The 22,901-nt window shown below is 46.5% G+C and overlaps 1 protein-coding gene and 3 pseudogenes across 2 annotated transcripts in view; all 4 read left to right on the top strand.

Moving 5' to 3' along the window:
* The first annotated feature begins 4 nt into the window (after window positions 1-4).
* The window catches only part of LOC134909935 (pantetheinase-like), a 70,492-nt gene continuing 47,595 nt past the window's right edge, over window positions 5-22,901 (top strand). The window contains exon 1 of one of the 2 annotated variants that reach the window (XM_063917362.1): window positions 5-194. In XM_063917362.1, coding sequence (XP_063773432.1) covers window positions 192-194 — 3 coding nt within the window. In that variant the 5' untranslated portion in view covers window positions 5-191. Of the gene's footprint in view, window positions 195-18,538; window positions 18,825-22,901 lie in introns of those variants that run through there. The other variant, XM_063917361.1, reaches the window with a different exon arrangement.
* On the top strand, window positions 1,406-1,517 carry LOC134913248 (U2 spliceosomal RNA; annotated as a pseudogene).
* LOC134913236 (U2 spliceosomal RNA) lies at window positions 2,538-2,706 on the top strand (annotated as a pseudogene).
* Window positions 3,678-3,848, top strand: LOC134913245 (U2 spliceosomal RNA; annotated as a pseudogene).

Here is a 22,901-nt window from a genome sequence, read left to right as displayed (position 1 = left end):
ATATAAGTTTGTTGCTTGGTGGTCTTACCTCAGCTGGCTCCTGTTAGTGGAAGGTGATTGTGACGTGATGCTGGGATCTCAAACGATCCTCTACTGACCGAGGTGGACGGACTGATAAGTGACCAATATGCCTTTCCATTGATGTATTACTGAAGTTGTACCTGTGGCATTGATGGTGCTGCAGGGGAATCATGGTAAATTAGATATTGTTTAATGAGCCTTTTCTGCTTTAAAGACGTTTCTACAGTGCCCTATCTGGGTGAAAATAAAAGTATATTGTTTTTATAACTTTGAGTGCCCTTTCTACCAAAATTCTGTATCTTCTTACATATGTGTAGAACGGTGAATGCTGCCTGATCGTAGCTAAGCTCCGATCAAGGCACACGGGCCATCAGTTACTTAACCAGCGGTGGTGGGCCGCATTCCATTGTTTAAAAAAAAAATCGACTTGGGCCGCAAAAGTATGTGGGCTGCAAGTTTGACACATCTGGATTAGCAGGAACGAGCAATGATGCGGTACAATTTATGGTGTGTCTCCCTCAAAAGGACTTTAGAGAGCAAATGCAGGCTATGCTACCAAGCCCAAGCAGAGTGTAACATCTTAAAACACAGAACACGGATAATAGAATAAGCATCCTAAAACAATGTTGCAGTGCCAGAATCTGCTAGCTGCCTGTTTAAATTCTGTTGCCACAGCATTCACATGCTGTATGTTCCATAGAACTAGAGAACATTCCATTGAGGGATTTCACACTGTCTGATTAAATGCATTGTGCAGACAAAAGCATGGAACCAGGAATGCCGTCAGCCGGCTTGTGGGTGTGCACGTGGGTGTCAAAGGCAGAGCAGTTGCAAATTGTGCATACTACCGGGAAGACATAAACTCAGGAGAGCCTGTCACCTAGGCATGTGTGCAAAATCTAAAGGCCAGTACTCACGGCCCGATGCGGGAGAGATGTGTGCTGAGCGAACCGCTCAGCACACATCTCTCCCGGCGCTCAGCACAGCGCAATGTGTGCTGAGCGTGCGGGGGGAGACGGGGGGCCGCTCATTTCACCCAGCGGGTGAAGTGAGTGACCTGCTAGATTGGCCTGCATGCAGGCCAATCTAGCACCAGCGATAGCGATGCGCGGGGCTGCGCATCGCTATCGCTGTTAGGGCTACACACGGAGCAATCTTGCTGAAAATCTAAGCAATCTAGTCAGATTGCTTAGATTATCGCTCCGTGTGTAGCCCCCTTAAGCCTTGGAGAGATAGGGCAGCAGGGAGTCAGGCTAAGGGGCAGGTATCCGTCAAGCAGGCAGGTATGCTGGACGCTTGTTAGAATTCAATGTAGCATTCCCCATGATTGTGCAAACATAGTTTTCTGGCAGTGTACTTTCCTCGCTTCCACCCTCTTCAGGTTATCGCATCTCTGCCTTTTGGCTATGTCCAAGTGTATTATCTGTTCTTATCCGTTTAATATCTTATATGCACCCTATCTGTCATCCAAAAATAGAAAGAATTGCTGACTTTCTTTGTCAAATGCATTAGTGTGTGCATTTTGAAACATCTTGCTTTGCCTAAATGTAGTGTTCTTTTTATAAAAAGGGTTTCATTGTTGCAACTTTGTATTCACTAATTAGTTTATCTTCTCAGTGTAATGACTGATAAAGACAACTGAAAACTGGTCTCCGATGTCTCTTTTTGTGTCTAGTTCTTGTCTCCATTTATTTCCTTCCTTATAGTCAAGGCATTTTTAAACTATGGCGTGGCCTTCAAGATGTGAGGCCTACCTAGGATTGAGGCCTTACTTCAAATTACTAACTTAATTACCTATTTACAAATTTATGAATTAATTAATGACTTACTTTATTTCTGTAGTTTGGTTTTTCGGGCCTTCATTTTTGGGCATTGTTTGGTTTACAGACCAGCTGCAGAAGGTGTAGGTTTGTTTGATTAGCAGGAACGAGCAACGATGCGGTACATCTCATGTTGTGTGTCTCCATCAAATTAACTTCTGACAGCAAATGAAGGTTATGCTACCAAGCCCAAGCAGATTGCGACATCATAGTACACGGATCACAGAAAACGGATCATAAAACAGGCAACCTACAACACTGACGCAGTGCTAGAAACTGCTAGCTGCCTGTTTAAATCCTGTTGCCACAGCATTCACATGCTATATTTTTCGTGAAACTAGAGAACATTCCGTTGAAGGATTTCACACTGTCTGATTGAATACATTGACAAAAGCTCAGAACTAGGAAAGTCGGCACCCGACTTCTGGTTGTGCGTATGGGTTTCAGATGCAGAGATGGTGCAAATTGTGCATCCAAGTAACAAGTGGTAAATTAAGGAGTTTGCTTTTTTGTCACCCAGATCTAAGCCTGGGACAGATAGAGCAGCAGAGGGTCTGGAAAGCAGGCAGGTATCTACCAAGCAGGCAGCTCATTAGAATTCAATGGAGCATTCTCCATGATTGTGCAAGCATATATTTCAGGCATTGTGCTTTCCACCCCCCCCCCCCCCCCTCCCCCATCTCCTTCTTCCAGGTTATCGCTTCTATGCCTTTTGGCTAAGACCAAGTGTATTATATGTTCTTATCCGTTTAATAACTAATAGGCCCCCTATCTGTCATCCAAAAATAGACTGAATTGCTTTGTCAAATGCATTTGTGTGTGCATTTTGAAATGTCATGCATTGCCTAAATTTAGTGTTCTTTTTTTGGAAATAGGGTTACATTGTTGCACCTTTGTATTCACTTATTAGATGATCTTCTCAATGTAACAACTGATAATGACAACTGAAAAGTGATGTCCGATGCCTCTTTTTGTGTCTATTTCTTGTTCAATTTATTCCCCTCCCTGATCATCACGATGCCACCATCCCTGACCATCAGGATGCGAGGACTACCTTGGATTCAGGTCTTACTTCAAATTACTAACTAACTTAATTACCTATTTACAAATTTATGAATTAATTAATGACTAGCTTTATTTCTGTAGTTTGGGTTTTCGGGCCTTCATTTTTAGGCATTGTTTGGTTTACATACCAGCTGCAGGAGGTGTAGGTTTGTTCGATAAGCAGGAACGAGCAATGATGCGGTGCATCTCATGGTGTGTGTCTCCCTCAAATGGACATCAGACAGCAAATGCAGGCTATGCTACCAAGCCCAAGCAGATTGTGACATCGTAGAACACGGATCATAGAACAGACAACCTAGAACATTGCTGCAGTGCCAGAAACTGCTAGCTGCCTGTTTAAATCCTGTTGCCGCAGCATTTTCCGTGAAACTAGAGAACATTCCATTGAAGGATTTCACACTGTCTGATTAAATGTATTATGCATAAAAAAGCACCGAACCAGAAAGTCCGGCAGCCAGCTGTGGGCGTGCGCATGGGGTTCAGAGGCAGAGCGGGTACAAATTGTGCATCCAACTAACAAGAGAGAAACTCAGGAGTGTGCCTGTCTGTCACATAGGCAGGTGTGACAAATCTAGACCTTGGACAGATAGAGCGGGTGGGGGTTCTGGCAATCAGGCAGGTATCTTCCACGCAGGCAGGTAGGCCGGGCGCTAGTTAAAATTCAATGGAGCATTCTCCATGATTGTTCTAGAATAGATTTTGGTCAGTGTAGTTTCCTCAAAAACCAACCCCCCCCCCCCCCCTCCCCCCCACGTGTCCCTTTTTCGGATTATCGATTTTGGCCTTTTGGCTAAGACCAAGTGTATTATCTGTTCTTATCCATTTAATATCTGATACGCCCCCTAGCTATCTTCCAGAAATAAACTGAATTGCTGACTTTCTTTTTCAAATGCATTTGTGTGTGCATTTTGAAATGTCATGTATTGCCTAAATGTAGTGTTCTTTTTTGGCCATTGGGTTACATTGTTGCAACTTTGTATTCACTTATTAGTTAATATTCTCAATGTAACGACTGATAAAGACAAGTGAAACTGGTCTCCGATGCCTCATTTTGTGTGTAGTTCTTGACTATAGGGAGAGAAATAAAAGGAGACAAGGCATTTTTAAAATATGGTGTAGCCATCAGGATGCGAGGCCTACCTAGGTTTGAGGCCTTACTTCAAATTACTAACTGACTAACTTAAGTTCCTATTAACAAATTCATTTATTAATCCATTACTTACTTTATTTCTGTGGTTAGGCTTTTCGGGACATAATTTTTGGCCATTGTTTAGTTTACAGACCAGCTGCAGGAGGTATAGGTTTGTTAGATTAGCAGGAACGAGCAACGATGCGGTGCATCTCATGGTGTGTGTCTCCCTCAAGCGGACTTAAGAGGTTCTGTGTAACTTGAGAATATTCCTTTGAATGAGACTTTTATCAAACCTTCTAAAGAGGTGTTGCCCATAGGAACTAGTCAGATTCTAACTATAATTCTGTAATTCAGTAGTACATTCTATGGTATATAACGATGAGGTAATTCTGGTTTGTTGCTGTGTGCTATGCTGTTGTCCTCTTCTGAAAGATTAATAGTTCAACCTCTGTGTCTCATTGCACATTTAAGATTGAATATTTGGACCTTATTCAGATCTATAATTTATATGTTGTTGTTGTTGGAGTGTTTTTTTTAATATAATTGTATTTGTGTAACAGTATGAAGAAGTCATCTAATGTTTTTTTTTAATTGATATTACTATATTAAAATACATTTTAGTCCATGTTTGAGTGTTTATGTTGATGGTGACAATTGATTATAATTTGATATATATTTGATTTGATATATTTACATTATATTATGAGCACATATTCTGAGCTGCACATACCTCTGTGACTGTATATGCTAGAGCAGCCAACATTCTGGTATCAGCATTTACAGCTACCCATTACTAGGTGCAGGAGATATGACTGAAATAGGCGTCCACTTGGCATACGGACAACTCAATATAGTGTACCTCCTTCTACACACCCATAAGGCAGTTTTCATACATACTAGCTGCAAAGTTGCTGTCCAGTTAACACCCAGGGCGCTCATTTCACAGATAGAGACATACGTCCAACTCAGAATCGCTCATAGATATGTAAATATGTATATGTTTGCTGTGGCGCATATGGTCTTATGTGCGACTCTGAATCATGCCCATTTTTTTATCACTTGATTAAAGGAATACGACCTTTTGTGCAACATTGTAATTTGTTTTTCTTCAAACTACTCACAAGCCTGCTAAGAATGTTGCGTACATATTAATCCTCTGGAGCACAAACTATAGGGTGTTTCAATAAAATAAAATGAAGCACTGAAAATAAATGCATTTGTAATTGGGAGAGTACAGATTTACCATCTATGTCATTTTATTAGGGTACAGCCTTTCTTGTCCTAGTACATTGACTGATAGCTCTCCACTATGGCTAGTAGATTGAGCTTCTTTGCATATTAAGAGTGGTGGCATGATATAGGCCCTCATTCCGAGTTGTGCGCTCGCTATCTGCTTTTAGCAGCATTGCACATGCTAGGCCGCCGCCCTCTGGGAGTGTATCTTATCTTAGCAGAATAGCGAACGAAAGATTAGCAGAACTGCTACTAAATAATTCCTTGCAGTTTCTGAGTAGCTCCAGACCTACTCCTAGACTGCGATCACCTCGGTCAGTTTATTTCCTGGTTTGATGTCACAAACACGCCCTGCGTTCAGCCAGCCACTCCCCCGTTTTTCCAGCCACTCCTGCGTTTTTACCTGGCACGCCTGCGTTTTTTTAGCACACTCCCTGAAAACGGCCAGTTTCCGCCCAGAAACACCCACTTCATGTCAATCACACTACGATCACTCGAGCGTTGAAAAAACGTTGCTCGAGCTTGTGTAAATCTCCAAAGTTTTGTGTAAAATTACTAAGCGCATGCGCGCTGCGTACCATGCGCATGCGCATTTTCCACCTAATCGCTCCGTTGCGAAAAACGGCAACGCGCGAACAACTCGGAATGACCCACATAGTATCCACTATTGAGAAAGCCAGGGAATTCTGGTCAAACATTGAGCTTTTACTTTGTGTTTTAGTTATTTGTTATGATCAGTTTGTTTTAGAATTTTGTACTTACATGTCCATTCTATTGAAAACAACTATATTATATTCACATCAATAACTAGTCTGAGAGGGGAATTAAACTCTTTTTGAGGACATTTAAGTAGTCCATGCTTGACCAGCGATATACAGTTTTTCTGCATATGGATGCGAGTGACACTTGTCGTGCCCAAATGTATAACCTTTATATGTGGAAAGTAGCTAAATTTATGCAAAGTATTGGGCACACTGCAGTTTGGCAACCTAAAAGCCTGGCTTTTCTGCTCACACCCTCCTGAGGTGTCGAGCAAAATAATGGACGCCCACAGTATTTGCGCCTATAGGCACAAACAATAAAATAGCTCCATCTAGTCTACCCTATTTTTTGTCAGGAGCCAATAACCTACCAGTATATTTTGGAATGTGTGAGGAAACCTGAGTACACAGCAAAAACCCACAAAAGTTTGGGGAGAATATACAAACCCCACACAGTTACGGCTGTGGTGAGAATTTAACCCATGACCTCAGTGCTGTGAGGCAGTAATGCTAACCATTACACCATCCATACTGCAGACTGTGCCTTTTTTTGCTAGTCCATTGGAAAGACTGCAGTTTGGGAAGATAATCTATCTCAAACCAACCAGCATATCAATCCACTTACACAAGGTTCTCTATCCTCTTCCATTCAAAAAAATCTGCAGCAACGGTGAGCCAAGAGAAGTCAGGAACTGCATGGAAGATTGAGTGGTTCCTTGGCATGATGGACCAAGTCAGTTGGCACAATGTAGTGAGCACAGTCAGATACAGCCATAGAGGTCCAAAATGGTATCATTAGCCCACCGTATAGGGTGACCTTATACCCAGGTTGGCCCTGGTGGACCTGATGAGTATCAAATCCTAAGTCAGAGGAAAAGAAGATTACATTGGAGACTTAGAAATCACAGTGAGCTGGAATAACACTAGAAACTTGGAAATCACAGTAAACTGATATAACACTGGATACTTGGCAATCATAGTGAGATGGAAATAATTCAGATCAAAACCAAATAAATATAGAGATGAACATAGCTAGGAACAGGAAAAGTACAAACAAAACTCTAAGAGCTATGGCCCTCATTCCGAATTGTTCGCTCGCTAGCTGCTTTTAGCAGCATTGCACATGCTAGGCCGCCACCCTCTGGGAGTGTATTTTAGTATAGCAGAATTGCAAACGAAAGATTAGCAGAATTGCTACTAAATAATTATTTGCAGTTTCTGAGTAGCGACTAGTTTCTGAGTAGCTCCAGACCTACTCACGAATTGCGATCAGCTCAGTCCGTTTAGTTCCTGGTTTGACGTCACAAACACGCCCTGCGTTCGGCCAGCCACTCCCCCGTTTCTCCAGCCTCTCCCGCTTTTTTCCCTGACACGCCTGCGTTTTTTTGCAAATGCAGGGAAAACGCTGAGTTGCCGCCCAGAAACACCCCTTTCATGTCAATCATTTACCGAACACCAGTGCGACTGAAAAGCACCGCAGAAGCCACAGCAAAACAGCTAAGTTTTGTGTTAAATTACTAAGCGCATGCGCAGTTTGCAACAAATCGCAGCATAGCGAAAATCGGCAACCAGCGAACAACTCAGAATGACCCCCTATGTGTGCAAATGCTAGGAGTTTAGGAAATAAAATCCCAGAACGCGTAGTCATGACAACCGGTTTTCTCCTGTTGATTGACCATCCACCCCAGTGACGTCATCTCCGCCCGTCTTCCTGAGTCACTATCACCGAGGTGATGGATTTTTCATTTATACCATAAACTCCCGTATGATGGTACATTCCACATCAGAGCTCCTTTTACCTTTAGCTCCTGATACCTGGGTATCCTGGGGTTCAAGGATCACACAGTGGAGCCGGTTACAATGAAAACAAGGTGATATTTATTCAGGGAGACCCAGAAATCCAGTGACCAGCAAGCAGGATTATACTAATAATGTCCACTCAGAGTTCAGCAAAGTCCTTACCAGCTACTCTATATCTCCTCCAGTGCTGGGCAGCAATGACAGCTGTAGCAGGGCACACACAGTGGCTGGTCACCGGTGACACAGAGGGGACGACACCCCAACCTCCAGTGAGTCTAGCTGTGCACCCTCACCTCCACACACACACAGTCTCCCTCTCCCAGCAACTTCCTCACTCCCACAATTCTCCCTTGCTGGTTCTTTCTCTCTCCTCCTTTTTGATTGGTGGATCATGTTGTCAGTCTTTCCAGAGGAGGAGGAGGGCTTTTCTAAAAGGTACACTCCCTTGCTGTCTGCTTCTGGGATACTTCATGTGTGTGACTTCTGCAGACTGAGGGCTTCAATTTAAGAACTCAGAACTTGGGCCATAGGATTAACTTTCCTTTTTAACATGAAGGCAAGCCCTAGACATCACTTTCCCAGGTCTCCTCACACCCAGCACAGGGCTATCCCGCCCTGCATGTCAGTGCCAGCCACCCCGCAGAAGTGCAAAGGCATCGCACAGCGGCGATGCCTTTGCACTTTAAGAGTAGCTCCCGGCCAGAGCAGCTTTAGCATGCTGGCCGGGAGCTACTCATCGCTCCCCCGCCCGCAGCGGCTGCGTGTGACGTCACTCAGCTGCTGCAGCCCGCCCCCCATTCGGTCCGGCCACGCCTGCATTGGCCGGACCGTGTTCACAAAACGGCGGCCAAACGCAGCCATTCCGCCCCCCACCCAGTGACCGCCTCTGCCTGTCAATCAGGCAGAGGCGATTGTAGCGGCCCGACGGCCTTCGGACATCTGGCATGCGCTGCGCACTGTGGTGCTGGCGCATGCGCACTCAACCCGATCACACCATTGCGATAAACTGCAGCGTGCGGTCGGGTCAGAATGACCCCATAATACAACATCATACAATGAACTTTATAACACAATTTTACATTTTGATAACAGTTAGTTATACGTAGAAAAGTACATTTCTTAGTTTCGCACAATATTCATTAGTACTTCATCGGGGGAGGCATTCGATATGCCGGTTGTCAGGATCCCGGCGCTCAGCATACTGATGCTGGGATCCCGACAGCCAGCATACCGACAACTATTCTCCCTCTTGGGGGATCCACGACACCAGTGGTGGGAGAATAAATAGCATGGCACGTGTAGCGCACCACCGTGCCCGCAGGGTGGTGAGCGCAGCGTGCCTGCAAGGGGCTCTTTTGCACTCACCCCGCAAAAGCTGGGTGATGGGATCCCAAGCGTCGGTATAACATAGTACACCCCTTCATCGGGAAGCCTTTTGCTGCAGTTACATACCTCCCAACAGTAGTGGACAGTGGGTCGGGACCTTTCGCACTCCGAAAGTGTGCCGCATCAGAGAAGGGGTGGGGCATAGGGAAAAGGGGCAGAGCCTTGTGTCACTCCCTTTTCCATCACTTTGGGGGCATGCCCAGCATTCTCCATTAGGCTCTCTCTGCACTGAGTATAGATAATGTGTGCATGTGCACAGTGTCTATTCACCCAATGCTTACCCACTACTATGCATAGTTTGTGCTCCCCTCAACTGCTCCCCCCTCCCCACTGCGGGATACTCATGTATTTGTTGCTATTTATAGTGCCATTGATAACATAAATTCGTCCCACACCTTTCGCTGTCATACATCCCCATAGTATAACACTAACTGGATGCTTCACAGTAAGTGTTGTGCACTGAGGTAGAAAAGTTCCTCCAATTCTTCTGTGGACATATTTCATGCCATCACTACCAAATATGGATATTCTGGTTTTGTCACTCCAGATGGCACTGTTCCACTGTTGTTCTGATTAATTTATATGCTTTTTAGCCCATTCTAATATTTTCTGTCTTTGTTTGAGAGATAAAAGCGATTTGGAATTCTGGCGTTTAATCCAAAATATTGAAGTCTGCGTCAAACAGTCCTGGCACTGATGTTTACACCATATTCATGTCAATCATTTTGGATTGCCTCAGATGATTTTTTTTCTGTCTCTCAAGCACAGTTTTATCATTCTTCTATCACAGCATGGTATTGTGGATCTTTTCTTACCTTTACCAGTTTGGTTTTGAATGGGCTGAGCCTGTTGATACTTATTCCACAGTTTCTAAGTTCCTCCTTTAGTTATGTTGCCATCTACTTTTCTTATAATTTTGTTGTAAGTGTTATCTTCTTCATGTAAAATAATTATTTTGTATCTCTTTCTAGGTGACCAGTCAACTCTCTTTACTTTGCTTGTCATCCTAAATTAGTAGTCCGACCGAAGGCTGAATATATATATATGTAAGCACTGAGGTCATATTAAACCACAAGGGGTTTTGAAGGTTGCCACTTTAAGGATGTGTTATGATTGTTTTTGTTTGTTATGGCATGATTAGGGGTCAGCCAATGGTGGTCAAGTGGGGAGGAGAGTTTTGTTTGACACTAGGCTGAGGCAGATTATCTGCCTCTTGGTTCCTGTTTTTCTGGACAGAGAAGTACTCCATTTTGGGCTCTCATAGTCACTGATAATTCTTTCCCTGTGCTGTTTTCCTAATCTTTGATTTTCTTTTGCATTTCTTACTACTTTCTGTTTCATCTCCTATACTTCACTATATATATCATCTCTATTCTTTCCCTGTTCCGCTCCCTCCCATGATGTCTCGCCCCCAGCGCCTCTATTCCCTCCGCCCGCTTTATGGATGCTTATACTATTGGGGGCCAGGCAGCTGCTGGCTCCCAGGCTGTTACCCGCAGCGGTTGCCAGGCGGTTCTGGTATATGAGCCCGTGCGGCCTCGTCTGCCTACAGCCCCTGCCGCAGTTCCTGTGAAGCGAGCAGCCTTCACCGGGTACTTCTCCCGGCTACGGCTGCTGGCTTCGGCACTGCTCCCCGCCGCGCTCGCAGGTCTGAGCCCGGCGCTACTCCCGCCGGGTCCCAGCGGGAGCGCGGTCGAGTGGTGCTCTCCCCGGCGGTGGCGGTTGGCGGGGGTGCTGCTGGGGGGTCCGGGCGTGGGCGTTCGTGCTCCCGCGCTCGCGGGCTTCCCCAGCGGTTAATGTACGTGTTTCGCCCGTACGGCCGAGCACCGCGGCCGCCGGGTCCAGGCAGCAGCGCAGGCTACACAGGATCTCCTCGGCGGCGGCCGCTGCCGGGGGTTCAGGACGCGGGCGTCCACCCTCCTGAGATCTGGCATGCAGGAGGGGGAGGCTGTGGCTGCTTACCATCACAGGGGACAGGCAAGGCAGTCTTCTCCCTCTCCTGTGGTGCCACAGAATAGGGGAGGCAGGCGGGGGAGAGGTATTAGGGCTAATTATGATAAGCCTCTAGAGCAGGGGGACAATCAGGGGGCAGCAGGCGGCCACAAGCTGGAACAGGGGGTTGACGGGTCCAGTAGGGTAGTAGGGGCTGCCGCTAGCATCCCACTGTATAGCGAAGTGGTGAGTCATGGGGGGCATTCACAGGGTGGAGCGGCGGTTCGGACCACGGATGTGGTGTCTTCAACTGCGTTCCACCGTACTGCCCTTCTAGGACTGGCACCTGGGCTCTCGAGTACATCAGTCATGGTGGATAGGGTCGAGCAGTCACTGCGGATGCAGGTTACGGGGGTCTGGGAGGGCTGCGTAGGCACAGCACCTTCTTTAGCTCTGCCTCGGGTGCTGTCCATTGCGCAGGGCTAAGTGGGCATGGCTACAGTGCTCCCGTTTAATTCCTCAGAGGTGCTCCACCCCCGCGGTCACGCCAGCGCTCCCTGTCACTGTCACTACCGCATCGGCGAATGCTACCCCTGACCATTCCGAAGCGTTGGAAGCGGTCCAAAAGTTGGTGTAGCTGGCGGAAGTTTTGGCCCCATTGTTGGCGGGGTTACCTTCGCAGGCAACTGGCGCGGCAGCTGGGCAATCTGGTCCGGATACTACATCTTTGCAGATGGCGCATGGACAGGAACAGCTAGGTACCCTTGCTGGTCAGGTGCTTGCTGCGTTGGGGGTTCAGACGCCCCTTTTCTTCCGCCCCGCTTGATACCAGGACTACTTCTCCCACTGTCTCTTTCGATGCCTCGTTGTCCGCTCCTTTTCCGGATGTCTCCACAGGTGCTACCCCGGATGTCGTGGTGGAGGCGCAAGCCAATTCGGGTCATGCGGCAGAAGATAATTCGATTGCAGGTCCTTCAGGTGGGTCTTCTGCGCCTGCCAAGCGATCCAGCAAGCGGGCAGTATCGTCGTCTTCTTCCAGTTCAGATAGCTCAGAAGGGAAGGGCGCAAAACGGTCAAGGAGCAGCCATCGTGGTTCTAGACCCAGGGCTAGGAGGTCCCACTCCTCCAGTGAAAGCAGTTCTGGGTCACCGGTGTTCCCGCGAGGGGAGGTAGTCCATTGCGATAATACGGCGGTGCTTCGGGGTTTGCGCCGTAGTATTCGCGATAAAATTAAAAAGGGGAAGTACGTTTATTTGTTTGCGCTGACAGCTAAGAATAAGAAAGTGCTTAGGGCAGCAAAGCGGCGAGGTGGCGTGGGCGAAGATACTTATTATTCATATCACAGATGGCAGGCTGGGTTTTTCATGTTCGCTGCATGTTATATGGAGACCAGGCCTCACGAGCACATGAATGTCATCAAGTATCTCCATTTGATACATTCCATGTTCCGCTCCGATAGTGATAATTCTTGGCGGACGTATGATGAGGAATTGCGGCGCAAGCAGTCGGGTACCTCTGTTATTGACTTTGGGTGTAAAGATGTTGAGGTGTGGCTGGAGCTCCCATGGTCCACTTCTGCCCAGGCAGTCCCCGCGCCGCTGCGTCCGCAACCTCCCTTTCGAGGGGCTCCTCCATCGCCAAATGCGGGTAGGTGTTATGCCTTCAACAATTCCAGCTGTCTGTCAGGAACCCGTTGTATATTTAGGCATGCTTGCCTCCGCTGCGGAGGTTAGCACCCCGCTAAAGACTGCGTGCAAAAGCAGGGCCTGCCACCGCCCGACCGTCCGCAGGGGGCGGGTCTAAGTAAGGCCGCATCTCCAATCCGACTCAGCCGGATGGAGCGTTGGTTGAGGATGTATCCCAACAGGGCTGAGGCTGAGTTTTTGTATTCAGGTTTTCGAGACGGTTTTCGGTTGCCAATTTTTGGGGCGGTCCCGGTGGGGTTACCAAAAAATTTGAAATCTGTAAGGGAATTGCCGCAGGTGATGTTGGAGAGGGTGCGAAAGGAGGTCACGTTGGGCCGAATGGCTGGACCTTTTCCATCACCCCCTTTGGCCAACCTGGTTCTGTCTCCGGTGGGTGTTGTCCCCAAGAAGGAACCAGGTAAATATTGGCAGATACAGCATTTGTCTTACCCATGGGGATCCTCGGTAAACGATGCCATTCCTGCAGAATTGTGTCGGGTGCGATATCAGTCGTTCGACCAGGCATTGGATCTGGTTAGAGCTTCTGGTCAGGGATCCTTGTTGGCCAAGATGGATGTGGAATCTGCTTTTCGCCTGCTGCTGCTACATCCTGAGTCGTTTCGGTTCATAGGCTTTCGCTTGTCTAGCGGTTTCTACGTTGACAAGTCCTTGCCCATGGGCTGTTCTATTTCGTGCGCCTTTTTCAAATGGCTCACTTCCTTGATGATTTCCTGTGCATTGGGCCGGCAGATTCGCCCCATTGCGGTGAGCTCCTGTTTTCGATAAAGGCGCTCTTTGCATTTTTGGGGTCCCGGTGGCGCGCGATAAGACCGAAGGGCCGGTGACGAGGCTGCCCTTTTTGGGTATCGAGATTGATACACTAGCTGTCGTCTTCCTCACAGGAAAAGTTGCTTGAGGCTATTACAGTGGCGCTGTCAGTTGGTAAGCTCAAGCTGTGTCAGATACAGTCCATGCTAGGCCTACTTCACTTCGCTTGCCGGGTAGTGCCCATGGGTAGGGTGTTTTGCAGGAAACTGGAGTGCTCCGGCATTGCGCTCCCACATTATTTTGTAAGGTTGTCAGCTGAGGTAAAGTGAGATTTAAGGATTTGGGATGTCTTTCTTTCCCAGTTCAATGGCGTACTGATTTGGCCAGCTCCCGCCTGCAGCAACTTGCAACTTCAACTCTTTACTGATGCTGCGGGGGCGTCCGGCTTTGGGGCTTTTCTCAACTGGGGCTTTTTGGGGCACCTTGGCTGGCGGACTGGATTCGGGAGGGGTTGACAAGGGGTTTTCTTAAAGTGTTTCCCATAGTGGTGGCATTGGAGTTGTGGGGGGACCGTTTGAGCAACTCTAGCATTGTTTTTTGGTGTGACAACCTTGGAGTTGTGCAGGTGATCAATCGTCAGAGTTGCTCCTCTCTGCCGGTTGTTCGTTTGCTGTCCAGGCTGGTCCTTCGCTGCCTTATCCTTAACATTCAGTTTGTAGCAAACATGTGCCTGGGGTTCAAAATGTAATTGCGGACGCACTTTCTAGATTTGATTGGCCTAGGTTTCGTGCACTGGCTCCTCAGGTGGAATTAGTGGGTGACCCATGTCCTCTTTATGTTTGGCAGGTGATCAGGCCGGCATGGAGGAACTTGCAAACCGTGCGATTGCACCAAGAACATTGCGCTGCTATCGAGCGGGTTGGCTTGAATGGGAGCTTTTCCGTAAATCTGCGGCTCAGGCAGGTAAGGGCTTATGTAAGACTATGCTGGCTTTCGTATGGAGCCTTTACACTCAAGGGTGTTCGGTTGCCGTAGTGAGGCGTATTCTAGCAGGCGTTTCTTATTTCTCATCACTGTACGATAGGCCTGATCCCTCAAGGTCCTTTCTGGTGTCAAGGGCATTGAGGGGTTGGTACCGGTCAATTCCCCCGTCAGTTGATTGCAGACGACCAATTGACAATTTGCTTTTGCCCCGTCTTTCGGATTCGGTTTCAGAGAGATGTTACTCTTCATACGAAAGTTTATTGTTCCGTTTAAGTTTTTCCATGGCGTTCCATGGAGCATTCCGGGTTTGTGAGCTTGTTGCTCCTTCCAAACGGGTTGAATCTCCCCTCTCTTGTGAGGACGTAATAGTTCAACCTGAGGTTCTTTTATGTCACCTGCGGCGTTCCGAGACTGACCAGGCTGTAGAGGGCGTTGGCTATCGCTTCGGCCGTGCTCAGACGATAGGGTGTGTCCTGTGACGCTGGCTCAGGCCTTCCTGCAGGTGCGGCCTGACCTGTCTGGGGCATGGTTGATGCATGCAGATGGGATCCCGGTTACAAAATACCAGTTTTGTCATGTCTTGAAGCGTGGTCTGGCTGCATTGGGCCTATCCTCGGAAGAGTTCGGGACGCATTCATTTCGTATTGGGGCTGCAACATCTGCGGCTGTCACAGGCCATTCCGATGCTGAGATTCAGTCTCTGGATCGGTGGCACTCTAACGCGTTTCGGTCATATATACGTCCGAGTTTATCTGTTTTTTGTCAACAAACATAGCTGACTGGAGGACTAACCACTCGCCGACATACTGCGGGAGTTTTTGAGGAATTTCACTTCCCCCGGGGGTCCAATTGGCACTCCAATTATGATTATATGGCGTTAGTAATGTTAGCTACTCCGGGGGTTGAGTGTTTTCGCCTCAAGGTCCGGTCGGCTACGTTTGTCTTCCCCCTACTGTCCCTCGTTTGTTGCTGTGTTGTATGGAGGTGGATCTTTGTTGGTTTTGTTGTTCTCATATATATCTGCCCTTCATGTGCTGACTGAATTTTAACGTGTTTCAGGTGGACCTGGTTGCAAGCCGGTGTGGGTGCTAGGGCATTCTTATGTTTTTTGGGCGGCTCATTGCCCAGCTGCTGTGGATGCCGATTATTTTCAACATGCTCCACTGATTCGGTGGTTAGGTTTTCGAGGGATGCGCTGGGGCTTGCTCCGGGCTCGCCTTGTGGAGGCTGTACGGTGTTTTTGATTGCTGAAGGTTTTGATGTTACACTTAGGGGGCAATGATATTGGTCAGCTGACAGCTCTGGAGTTGCGTTCGGTTATCATCAGGGACTTGCATGTGATCGCTGAGGCTTTGCCTGAGTGTAAAATGGTTTGGTCTTCTTTGGTCCCTAGGCGTGTTTGGCGAAATGCTAGGTCTGGTGCTCGGTTGGATGTGGCTCCGAAAAAGGTAAAGATCGCAGTGGCTCGTTATCTGTTGGAGAATGATGGCGGAGTGGTGGAGCATGGTTTGATTAGATTCCAGGATGCACACCTTTACCAGTCGGATGGGATTCACCTTAGCGCTGAAGGTATGGCCATTTTCGTGGAGGATTTGTTCTGCTGGTTAAGGGAGTTTCTTTAGAGATTGTTTGGTGGCGGTGCTGCGGCGTATGCCTGGCTTTGGCGGTAAAGAACGGTTGGTTTTTACATTTTTAGGCTTTAGTGGGTGCGCTCTCCTTGCAGTGGGGTATGGCGTAAACCACTTGTCCTGGACGGGAAATGGTTACACCACCTGAACGGGTGGGTTGTGGAGTGGAGAGTTGAACACCAACGCTTGGTTTTGTGTGTGTGTGTGTTTGTTTTCCCTGTCCGTTCTTTAGTGCCGCCACCATTTAAAGAAAGAATTAAAAATAGTATCTGTCAATAATAAATTTGACAAAGATTTTAAACGCCAGCACTGTTGTCTGTGTCTTTATTTTAGTTAAGTTATAATAGGTAGTTATAATAGGTAGTTGTGATTAAATACAGGTAAAAGGGGTAACACGAAAAATACCCCGATAGTGGGTTTAGGTGGTCATTCCGAGTTGATCGCAGCAGCAATTTTGTTAGCAGTTGGGCAAAACCATGGGGGTAATTCCAAGTTGATCGCAGCAGGAAATTTTTTAGCAGTTGGGCAAAACCATGTGCACTGCAGGGGGGGCAGATATAACATTTGCAGAGAGAGTTAGATTTGGGTGGGTAATTTTGTTTCTGTGCAGGGTAAATACTGGCTGCTTTATTTTTACACTGCAATTTAGATTGCAGATTGAACTCACCACACCCAAATCTAACTCTCTCTGCAAATGTTATATCTGCCTCCCCTGCAGTGCACATGGTTTTGCCCAACTGCTAAAAAATTTCCTGCTGCGATCAACTTGGAATTACCCCCATGTGCATTGCAGGAGCGGCAGATATAACATGTGCAGAGAGAGTTAGATTTGGGTGGGGTGTGTTCAAACTGGAATCTAGATTGCAGTGTAAGAATAAAGCAGCCAGTATTTACCCTGCACAGAAACAAAATAACCCACCCAAATCTAACTCTCTCTGCAAATGTTATATCTGCCCCCCCTGCAGTGCACATGGTTTTGCCCAACTGCTAACAAACTTGCTGCTGCGATCAACTCAGAATTACCCCCTTAGTCCGACCAAAGGCTGAATATATATATGTAAGCACTGAGGTCATATTAAACCACAAGGGGTTTTGAGGGTTGCCACTTTAAGGATGTGTTATGATTGTTTTTGTTTGTTATGGCATGATTAGGGGTCAGCCAATGGTGGTCAAGTGGGGAGGAGAGTTTTGTTTGAAACTAGGCTGAGGCAGATTATCTGCATCTTTGTTCCTGTTTTCCCACCCTCCCACCCAGTTTGTGTGGTTGGTTAGTTGGTTCAGTATGTGGCGGTAAAGAACGGTTGGTTGTTAAGTTTTTAGGCTTTAGTTTAGTGGGTGCGCTCTCCTTGCAGTGGGGTATGGCGTAAACCAATTGTCCTGGACAGGAAATGGTTACACCATCTGAACGGGTGGGTTGTGGAGTGGAGAGTTGAACACCAACGCTTGGTTTTGTGTGTGTGTGTGTGTGTTTGTTTTCCCTGTCTGTTCTTTAGTGCCGCCACCATTTAAAGAAAAAATTAAAAATAGTACCTGTCAATAATAAATTTGACAAAGATTTTAAATGCCAGCACTGTTGTCTGTGTCTTTATTTTAGTTGTTAAGTTATAATAGGTAGTTGTGATTAAATACAGGTAAAATGGGTAACACTAAAAATACCCCGATAGTGGGTTTAACACAGCTTACTTCAAGAAATGAAAGTAAAATAAATGCATAAAAAGCAGCAACCAACTTAGTGATAATCAAACAACTAAATAAGATGTTTTACTATCAATTCTGGTGGCAACAAATGTGAGCTTATTCATGCGAACACCTTATTGGATCCATTTTGTGGCATTGCAGATTGGCTCTCAGAACAAACACTCCTATTGGTCAGTTTTGGGTTGAAAAAATCCCCACTCTTTACAGATAAAGTCTCCCTATATTTAGCTATAACTTTTTAGGTAATAAAGATAAATCATTGTGGTGAACAGCATTATATTGTCTATAAAATTATCTTTCCAGTGATATATACTGTACCTTCATAGGATTTTCTTTAAAAATAATGTAGTTATATGCAATTAAAACCTAAAAACACACATTTTACAAAAGGTTTCCACAATTTTGGCCACTACTGTACATAAACATTTAAATGCATATATTTAATAATAAGAAGAATAAAATACATATCAATCAGCATCCAGCTAGCTTTCATGACCGTTGCACAATATGTTATAGGACATGCAGATCTTGGCCACAATTTCACAACAACAATGAGTTTTGCTGTTCATTCTATTTAGGGATTTTCCAGCATTGCAGCATCATAACCTAGATAAATCTCTGCCTAATTCTGCCACAATCAATATATTACCAGAAGCTAGCACATATGCTGACTTGTCCCCACACTTCAGCAGACTTAACTGTAGGACATGACTCTGTCTAGCATTGTTATTTATGTAGCATGCTGTATATCTCTCCGCTATGCCCAGGATAAATTCATTGCTGCAGTCTATGAGCATGTACCGTTCTTCCCAGCTACAAACCAGGCACCTGTAACAGAGCAGGAAGCACTGGCTCTTATGAACAAAAATATAGATGTTTTGGAAACCGCAGTTATAACAGCAGCTCAAAAGGTAATAATCATTTCCAGTTTGTTGATAGTATGAAGTAAAAAAAGAATATATACTGTATATAAGAGTTTTAATATGTAAAGTGAAGTTATACATATTCCTTAATTTAGAATAAAATGCACAGCTGAGTTACCAATATGCAATGAAGGAAGCTGTCAAACCCTTATTACTGACCCTCACATAAGACAGCAAGACTGCTCTACTGACTTCTAGAAATGTCTATCTTTTTTATTTTAATAAGTAGTATGATTTATATTTTATCAGTAAATCATGTAATGTGCAGACTACATTTTGATTGACTTAATAAGCCTTCCAGTGCGCTTAGTGGGCAGCTCTCCATTTGGCTTGTGGCCATCTGTTCTATGATAAACACTAATGAATGCTGTCCCATTCAGTAATTATTTTGCAACTACGCACTCTAGCGCACACAGGGGGGGTTTCCAAGAAACCCCCCCTGCTGCTGATCCATCGCCGTAGCTAACCTTTTTTTTTTCTGGGGTGAGGGAGAGAGACGGAGGAGCCGTCAGCGATGCTGCAGCCTCCTTCTCATATTCAAAGACAGCTGAGCTGGCTGCTGGATGAATCTGTGGGCTAGGGGGAGTTGCGGCGGTAGCGCACAGCTCCTCCCAGGTACGGGTGACACGCTCAGTTCTCTCTGTCCCAAGTCCCGACAGCCGCAGGTAATGATCGCACCAGCATCACGGAGCTGTGTATGTGTGGCGCGTGGAGGGGAGGTTGGTTGGTTGGTTGTATTTAATCAATTATATGGCTGGTGCAATACTGTACATACAAGCGTATTTACTGGCCTCTGGATTGTGTAAAGGGCCATATACACTAGAAGATATTTTTCAAAGATCTGAAAGATAACGACGATTGTGAACGATATATCGTTCACATCGTCTAGTATGTATGGCCCTCCAATCAACGATGTGCGCACCCGCACTCGTTGATTGGAGGTCGGCGGTTAACCATACTGCCTGCTCAATGTGAGCAATGTCACTTGTCACATTGCTCATCACGGCATGTGTGTACGGAGCCACGATGAGTGATGTGCACAATGCAACATTGCTAACCTCCCCTCCAGTGGCTCCCTCCCCAGCAGCGGCTCCCTCCCCTCCGGCGGCTTCACTGAGCCGCTGATGGGAGCCGCTGACGAGAGCTCTCTGTCCACTGCCCCACCAATGAAGTTATAAACCCACTGTGCTCCCAACTTAATATAAAATGAATTACAATGGGTTCAATATTGTGTGTATGTGTATATATATATATATATATATATATATATATATATATATATATATTATATTGGACCCATTATAATTAATTATATATTGAGTTGGTGGCACAGTGGGTTGGTGTCACTGTGGGTTTATAACTTCATTGGCTCGACAGTGGACGGAAATGCTGAGCGGTCAGCAGCTCCCGTCAGCGGCTCAGCTAGGTGCAGCACTCCTAGCGGCTTGAATAAAGGACAACAGCAGGGCATGCGTGTACACAACGTTTCAATGCCTTTATTGCTGCACTGTCATCAGGTCTTTTATGCCGCAATTGAAACGTTGAAACGTTGTCTTCACGCATTCCCTGCTGTTGTCCTTTATTCAAGCCGCTAGGAGTGCCGCACCTTTGGACTTTATGTGATTATTATTTGTGGAGGCACCCGGCACAGTAACGCGGTCTTAATGGGAGCTGTGAGGCTCGGCACTCCCTAGTGGGAAAATATTACTTGCTGCGGTGCCTTCTGAGGATATTTTCTTAATCCAAAGTAGAACATTGAAGACAGCGGCACTCAGCAGTCTGATCAAAAGTACAATCAGCCTTTATTCCGGTCCTACGCCGTTTCGGGAATATACCCCGTCTTCAGGGACAAGCAGTACATGTACTGCTTGTCCCTGAAGACGGGGTATATCCCCGAAATGGCGTAGGACCGGAATAAAGGCTGATTGTGCTTTTGATCAGACTGCTGAGTGCCGCTGTCTTCAATGTTCTATATATATATATATATATATATATATATATATATATATATATATATATATATATATATATATATATATATATATATATATATATATATATATATATATATATACACACAGTGGTCAAAGTGGATATTTTAAAGTGGGGGTATGCAAAAGCTAAGGATGCAATTATGCGCACGTCAAAGCCGCGCTCCAGAAAAGGGAGCGTGACCACTCAAAAGGGGGCGTGGCCAGTGTCGTAGAACCCCTTATACTATCTAGTACTGGTGTCCCTTTCACCTTATAGCACACAGTACGAGCTGAAATTCACGTTATAGCACACGGTACGAGCCGAAATTCACATTATAGCACACGGTACGAGCCGAAATTCACATTATAGCACACGGTACGAGCTGAAATTCACATTATAGCACACGGTACGAGCTGAAATTCACATTATAGCACACGGTACGAGCCGAAATTCACATTATAGCACACGGTACGAGCCAAAATTCACAATATAGCACACGGTATGAGCTGAAATTCACATTATAGCACATGGTACGAGCCGAAATTCACAGTATAGCACACTGAATGAGCCGAAATTCACATTATAGCACACTGAATGAGCCGAAATTCACATTATAGCACACTGAATAAGCCAAAATTCACATTATAGCACACTGAATGAGACAAAATTCACATTATAGCACACTGAATAAGCCAAAATTCACATTATAGCACACAGAATGAGCTGAAATTCACATTATAGCACACGGTGTGATCCACAATTCACATTATGATACACGGTATGATCCACAATTCACATTATGACACACAGTATGATCCACAATTCACATTATGACACACGGTATGATCCACAATTATGGGAGAGGGAGAGTGACAGCAGGGACATAGGGACAGTGACAGAGAGAATGACAGCAGTGACAGAGAGAGTGAGACCCCTACCTATCCCCTATTGATTATAGGCACATTGCCCCAGGGACAGGTTGGAGTGACCTGGGCCTTGAGCCCAGATCCCCCTTAATCACCTGAGGGGGGGCACTTATTAACTGGGCCTAGCGCCCCTATCTGTGCACAGGCCAGAGGCCTGACTTCACCCGCAGGCCTAGCACCCGCCTAACATGGGGCCAGTTGGGTGACCTCGGCCTAATGCCCAGGGTCACCTTATTTACCTAAAGGGCCACTCTGAACTAGGGCCTTATGCCCTCTACATGGGGACAGGCCTAATGCCTGAATTAACCCCACGGGCCTAGTGCCCGCCTACTGCGCCACAGGCCTATAGCCTGATTGTGCCCACAGGCCTAGTGCCCGATCCCTGATGGTCTAGGGAGGGGGGTGACAGGTGCCCTCACCGAGGGCCTACCTGTCCTGGTGGGAGAGGCACCAGGGGGGAGCTTCATTAGCTCTTTTCCTTTCCACCCCTGGTGGCTTCTCCGGTCCTCAGTTTCTGTCTTCTGCCGCTGGCCCATCCTGGCCAGCGGCGCCGCCTCTTCTGTCTTCTGCCGCTGGCCTGTCCTGTCCATCGGCGCCGCCTCTTCTGTCTTCTGCCACTGGCCTGTCCTGGCCAGCAGCGCCGACTTTTCTCCCTCCTGGAGCGCGTCTTCTGGCCTCTTCCGCGGCCACCGGACCTCTTCACCACTCTTCTGCGCGGCCTCCTCTCTTCTCCTCGTCCCAGCGGCATCTGACGTCAGATGCCAGGGGCAGGGCCTATGATGTGGCGAGCGCTGATTGGCTCGCCGCGGCCACCTGTGATTGGCCGCAGCCCCAGCGCAGTCTGCTGCAGAGTCCTGAAGGGGACGCAGGTCCCCTGCACGATGCTGCAATTAAAAAAAAAAAAAAATCCGGGTCTGTGGAGAAGTGGCGGTATTCCATACCGCCGTATACCGCCCCACTATAGAGAGAGAGAGAGATATATTATTGAACCCATTATAATGATTTTTTTATTAAGTTGGTGGCACAGTGGAAATTGGTGGGGCAGTGGGTGAAAAAACTTCACTGGTTCCCCCTTCTACAGCTCTGCTCGCACACCTAGAAATGCCTCCCCAACATTAAAATATATAAAAAAAAAGGTGTAAATTCCAAAGATATCTTTCATCTT

Source organism: Pseudophryne corroboree, chromosome 4 (assembly GCF_028390025.1).
Source record: "Pseudophryne corroboree isolate aPseCor3 chromosome 4, aPseCor3.hap2, whole genome shotgun sequence".
Lineage (NCBI taxonomy): Eukaryota > Metazoa > Chordata > Amphibia > Anura > Myobatrachidae > Pseudophryne > Pseudophryne corroboree.
This window is presented reverse-complemented; position numbering and strand designations above follow the sequence as displayed.